This window comes from Gallinula chloropus, assembly GCF_964237585.1.
Source record: "Gallinula chloropus genome assembly, chromosome: 1".
Lineage (NCBI taxonomy): Eukaryota > Metazoa > Chordata > Aves > Gruiformes > Rallidae > Gallinula > Gallinula chloropus.
The window spans coordinates 122,479,540-122,485,015 of record NC_140085.1 but is presented as its reverse complement, the minus strand read 5'-3'; the positions used below and the strand labels follow the sequence as shown (position 1 = coordinate 122,485,015).

Here is a 5,476-nt window from a genome sequence, read left to right as displayed (position 1 = left end):
GTCACGCACGCCGCGCGCCTGGCAGCCAATGGGCGGCTCGGGCGAACGCGGAGAGCACGCGGGGCCCGCGTGTCCCCGCCGCCTGCCCTGTCAATCATTCTTCCCCCCCACTCCGGGCCGGCGCGGCCGCGCCTCTCGCTTCCCCCCTTCCACCCCCTCCAGCGCGGGGCGGGCGGCGGCCCCCGGGTTAGCCGGCGCCGGGTGCCTCGGGGCCGCTTGCCCCGGCGCTGAGGCGAGGAGGGGAGTGGAGAGGTGGTGGTGGTGGTGGTGTTGAAGCACTTCTCGATCGCGGCGCCGTGCCCCCCGCTGCCGTCCCCACCCCGGGGCGGTGAGGAGGACGCTCATGGGGGGACATGGGGGGTGCGGGGGGCATGTCTGCAGCCGCCGGTCCCCTGTCTTAGGTGCCGGGGAGCCCGGCTCCCCAGCGCCGCAGTTCCTGCACCGCGGCCGCCGCGCCCCGCACAAGGAGCGGGATGCCTGGCGGGGCGATGCGTGCCGCCGGCCCGGCCGGTCCTGGCGCCCTCCCCGTCGCGGTGCCCTCCCCCGGTACGGGGCGAGAGGCGGAGCCGGCGCGGCGCGGCCACCGCCCGCCGCCTTTATCTGGCGGCGCTGAGCGGGGGGTGGCACTGGGGAAACACCTTGTTTTAAGATACGCGCTATAAATACCGCGCCGGGGATGGGAGCGCGGCCACGGGCGAAGGCGGGCTGACGGCGCGGCGGTCCCGGACCACGGTGGGTGCCTCCCCTGCGGCGGCTCGGTGCCTCGGAGGGGTCACGCCGGCCGCGTGAATTTCAATTCACCGGCGTGGCGCGGCGCGGGGCTGCTTTCCCCTCGGCCGCCCTCCAGCGCCTCGCTACGCGTGGGTCCCGGGGGATGGGGGTTGGGGTCTTAATGCCTTTTACCTCTTCTTTTTCTGTACGGAGGGGAGCGGCAGCAGCAAGCCTCTGCGGTTGCACCGGGCACCCCGGGAGGCCGGCCGGGGGAAGGGAGGGCGGAAGGGCGAAGGGATGGGGAAGGGAAGCCTAAAAAAGGAGATTTGGGGCCGAGGATAAAGGCGGCGGTGGGGGAGGAGGAGGAGGAGAAGGCGCCGGCGGGAGGAGACGGGACGGGACGGGACTGGAAGGCGGGCTGGAGGGAGGGAGAGAGCAGCCCCTAACCCGGTGCTTGCTGCCTCCCAGCAGGACTCTGCTCCCGAGCAGCCGCCCAGCCCACCCCGCAGCGGAAGGCGGCCGGTGCCGGTAAGGAGCCAGGAGGAGGTCGCCGCCGCCGGAGGAGCCCCGCGGTCCGAGCCGCCTCGCTGAGCTCGCCCGCCCTCCCTCCCGCCGGCATGATGCAGATCTGCGACTCGTACAGCCAGAAGTACTCCCTCTTCAACGCCATGAACCGCTTCATCGGCGCCGTCAACAACATGGACCAGACGGTGATGGTGCCCAGCCTGCTGCGCGACGTGCCGCTGCTGCTGGAGGAGCTGGACGCGGCCGGCGCCGTCTGCCCGCCGCGGGACACCGCCCTGCCGCCCGGCGACCCCGGCGCCTACTTCTCCCGCAGGGACATGTACAGCCACTACATGCTGCTCAAGTCCATCCGCAACGACATCGAGTGGGGCGTGGTGCAGCCGCCGGCGGGCGAGGAGGCGGCCCGCAAGAAGGACAAGCTGGGCGGCGGGCCCGCCGAGGAGGGCGAGGGGGAGGAGGACCTGGAGAAGCAGTTCCACTACCACCTCAGCGGACTGCACTCGGTCCTCTCCAAGCTCACCCGCAAGGCCAACGTCCTCACCAACAGATACAAGCAGGAGATCGGTTTCAGCAGCTGGGGGCAGTGAGCGCCGCGGGGGAGGGAAGGGGAGGAAGGGGAAGGGGAGCCCGGCCCGGCGGCGGGAGCGGCGCGTCCCCGCCCGGTGCTGCTGCTGCTGCTGCCGCCGCGGCGGCGGAGGGCTGCGCCCGGAGCTCAGCCTTCCCTGCGCTCTCCCAGGACTGCAGCCGGTTTTCTACCAACGCACAAGCGAGAGAGAGAGAGAGAGAGATGTAAATTAATCAATACTAGTTTATTAATTATTTCCCCCCCTCCCCCCTCTCCTTTCCATTTTATTTTATTGTTTTCTCGTTGCACGGTGTGGGACGGGTGGTTGCGGTGCCTCCCCCCGGCCCGGGGAGCCCAAACCCGCACGTGTACTACTAGGGTGATGGTGTAGCTGGCAGGTAGGAGGCTCAGCACAAAGCCGATGAACATGACGAAACCGGCCTAAAGTTGCTTCTGTTACCCAGGGAAGGGGACCCAGTGGGCTAAGGAGCATCACATCCCTCTGTGGTGGGACGGATGGAGGGTCCCACGGTTGTACGTGTACTGGAGTTTATTTAAAACTTTTTTTTTTTTATTCAGATGTAGAGTATATTCTAAAATAAATGCAAATGTATTGACTAAAAGTGACTTAAAACTTTTGGGTATGATTTATGTTTCTTTTAATTAAACGGTATTTTTAACATCTGGAATTCTTACGTTGTTTTAAGTTATTTCCAGAGGTGCCTTACTAGACACAGAAATCTCTGCGTGTGCAAGAGAGGGGTTTTGTCGCTTTTTCTTTTCTTTTGTTGGTTTCTTTTTTGTTTTGGTTTGTTTTTTCTGAAGGGAGCAATTAGGTAGTGATGATTACATACCTGAAACAGATGAGTGACTGTAAGAACTGCACTGTACCCCTGGCCTGAGTTTCAGTGTGCTGCTCCCAATCCAGACAGTCCAGTTGCCCTCCATGAACGCTAGTGTGAAGGTCTGTGCCCCTTTAACAAAATCCAAGAAGATGGAGTCATGGTTACTTTGCAGGCAGCGATTCATGGAGGTTGGAGCAAAGCCTAGGAATGACTTGCTTTTTTCTTCGGGAAGTATCTTAATGTACTGTGTGCAGCTCTGGTTCTTTTCTCTCTCTCTTTCTGAATAGGTCTGGGATACTTGCTTCCCCTTTCTCTTGCGTGTCCTTTCCTCTGTAACCCTCCTTGGATATTAGGGATTAATCGGGTTTGTTATCCAATTTGTATTGATTCCATTTCTCTGGTGTTTTTTTTTTTTTTTTGTTTGGGGTTTTTTAATTTGCTGCAGTAATGTGCCTTGGAATTGGGTGCCTATATCGCATTCTAATATTGAAAGTGTACTTACTGATTATAATACAATGTGTGCGTATTACAGAAGATAACCATTTAATAAATATGTACGGCCTTCCATAGTGTATCAAGTTTTCTTCCCAGGCACTGAAGTGACAAGTTCATAGTCATCTCTGTAATATTGTCATTGGATTCAGGGCTGGTTTGGTGGGCTGTTCTGGGATTGTTTTTCTTAGTAATATGAGAGGATAACTTTTCTTTCAGCTTTAAGGATAGTTTTGCTTGAATTCAAATATTCCCCAGCAGTTTGTTTTTCAGCCCAACTGTTAGAACATTGTAGTAAAGCATGAGCACTCCAAACATGGTGCTAGTTGGCAGATGCTTGTATAGTTAAGAAAATCAGCCTATGCAGATGATAAAAAATACGTGTTTTAGAAGGTTTTTCCCTTCTAGGGTAAAGAAGAACTTTCGTGAGGCTGAATGATTTTTAGCTTGGCAATGCTTGCTCTTTTCGTAATGTTTTTAACTCCTCTTCCCCTCCCATCTTGGGAAGACGCCAGAGGGGAAAAAAAAAGGAGCCAGGGAAGGGATTACCCTGGTTTCCTAACATGTCAACTCGCAGGTTTTGCCCTAGTGTAACTAACGTAATGACAGAGATGCAGGGCCTTATTGCTGGACGGCCAAGTTTCTCTCTTCTGAAAGCAAGGGTGAGAGAGGGGAACCAGTTCGGCTGCGTGGCTCCCTCCTGCCTTGCACTCAGCCGCCTGAAAACCACATTGCAGCTCTGCTCGGGAGTGCTGGTTAATCCTCAGGCCAAAACAGCTGAGGCAGTTTCAGCAGTGCTGCTTTTGAACTCCCAGTAACTTCTCCAGGTATGGGTTTAGACGGGTACTTCTTCAGTCTTGTGCAAGAGGCAGTGCGGTGCTGATGTAGATGATGAGGGGCATCAGGAACATAGTGTTACGTCCGTGTGGTATCGCCATGAACACGGTGTTCATCCCCCCTGCCTGCTAACAAAGGGCAAGAGGAATGTTTCGGTGGGAGAGTATCTGAAAACAGCAGCAAAGGAGACATTTCCTCGTGGGTAAGAGGAGGAGGGATGATGGTGTGTCTCAAGGGGTTTGTGTCGCAGCGGTGACTGACCCGCACGTGGCTCCCATGCGGGTGCCTGGCTGCATGGCTGGCAGCAGCCCAGTAACCCCAGTTCACCCGCAGCAAAAACTGCTGATGTGCACACCAGCAGAAGGGACACCATCACCTCCTAGCCAGGAGCTGCGTTAGAGCTCAAGGTCATGGGAGAAGATCGAGACTCTTGGGATTAAGAAAGCAATCTCATGGTGCAGGTGGGAAAAGAAATGGATCAGATAAAGCCAAAGATGTTGTTTCTCATGCAAAGGACGAAGGATGGGACTTGGCTGCTGTGGAAAACAGCTTGGCCTAAAAGGTGGGGTGGTCTTGGGCGATTCTGGAAGTGCTGACGCCTGATATTGCAGCGAGCAAAGAGGAGGTTGTGGAGTCTGGACACTCAGATTTTGTACAATAGATGCTGAATTTGGAAAAATTTCCATGAGGGGCACTATGAAGTACGATTAGGTTTATTATTAGGTTTTCTTTTGAGGGACTGTATCGTTTCAAGTGCTCCTGATTGAACACCGGAGTTCAGCAAACCTTTAGTCTGCTCTGCTAAAGTGATTCTGATACCTCTAAGTGATAATGACAAATGACATCAGTCTAACGTAAAACTATCATTATGATGTCAAATACCTTGATAAGTGGCTTTATCTCCAAGCCAGGCATGAACGAAAAGACAACTTGCCTGTGCACGATCTGGGAGAATGTACAGATGCACTGTGTGGCACCAATTACCATTTTTAGCTCGCTTAAACGAAATAGACTCGATATACAGGAAGGCAGACATTAGAAGAGTAATAAATAATGAGATTCGGAACAGTTTGCACTTACAAATTGATTACAGCAGAAGGTATGTTGCAGCCAAGGAGACTCAAGGACGCTGCTCGTGGGATTCATCAGCTAATATATAAAAGTGCCCGGTATGTGTCATTATACTTTATGAGTCAACTCTTATTTTGGTGTATACAAAAGAACAGGAGGCCAAACAGGGCCAGGAAAGCCAAGCTTTTGTCTCAAGGCATGCATATATGTATGTATTTATATATATGTTTGAAAATAAGGGCGTCGGGGATGGGCAATGAGTCCCGTGGGAAGAACAACCTTTCAAAGGCTGCTGTGATGGCTGTCTGCAGTCCTGGACGGATGGCAGGTCTGTGCCGGATGATGTGTGCATTCCAGGAATCCTATCTCTCCCTCTGGCACACTCAGGTTTTCTCCATTCCCCTCCAGAGGTGGGCTGCCATATCCCTTT

At 54.9% G+C, this 5,476-nt stretch overlaps 1 protein-coding gene across 1 annotated transcript; it reads left to right on the top strand.

Moving 5' to 3' along the window:
• Nucleotides 1-586: 586 nt before the first annotated feature.
• Nucleotides 587-3,213, top strand: MID1IP1 (MID1 interacting protein 1). Its single transcript, XM_084265047.1, has 2 exons — nucleotides 587-732; nucleotides 1,183-3,213. Exon 2 carries the CDS (start codon nucleotides 1,329-1,331, stop codon nucleotides 1,821-1,823), a length of 495 nt encoding a protein of 164 aa, XP_084121173.1. The 5' UTR covers nucleotides 587-732; nucleotides 1,183-1,328; the 3' UTR covers nucleotides 1,824-3,213.
• Nucleotides 3,214-5,476: the final 2,263 nt, after the last annotated feature.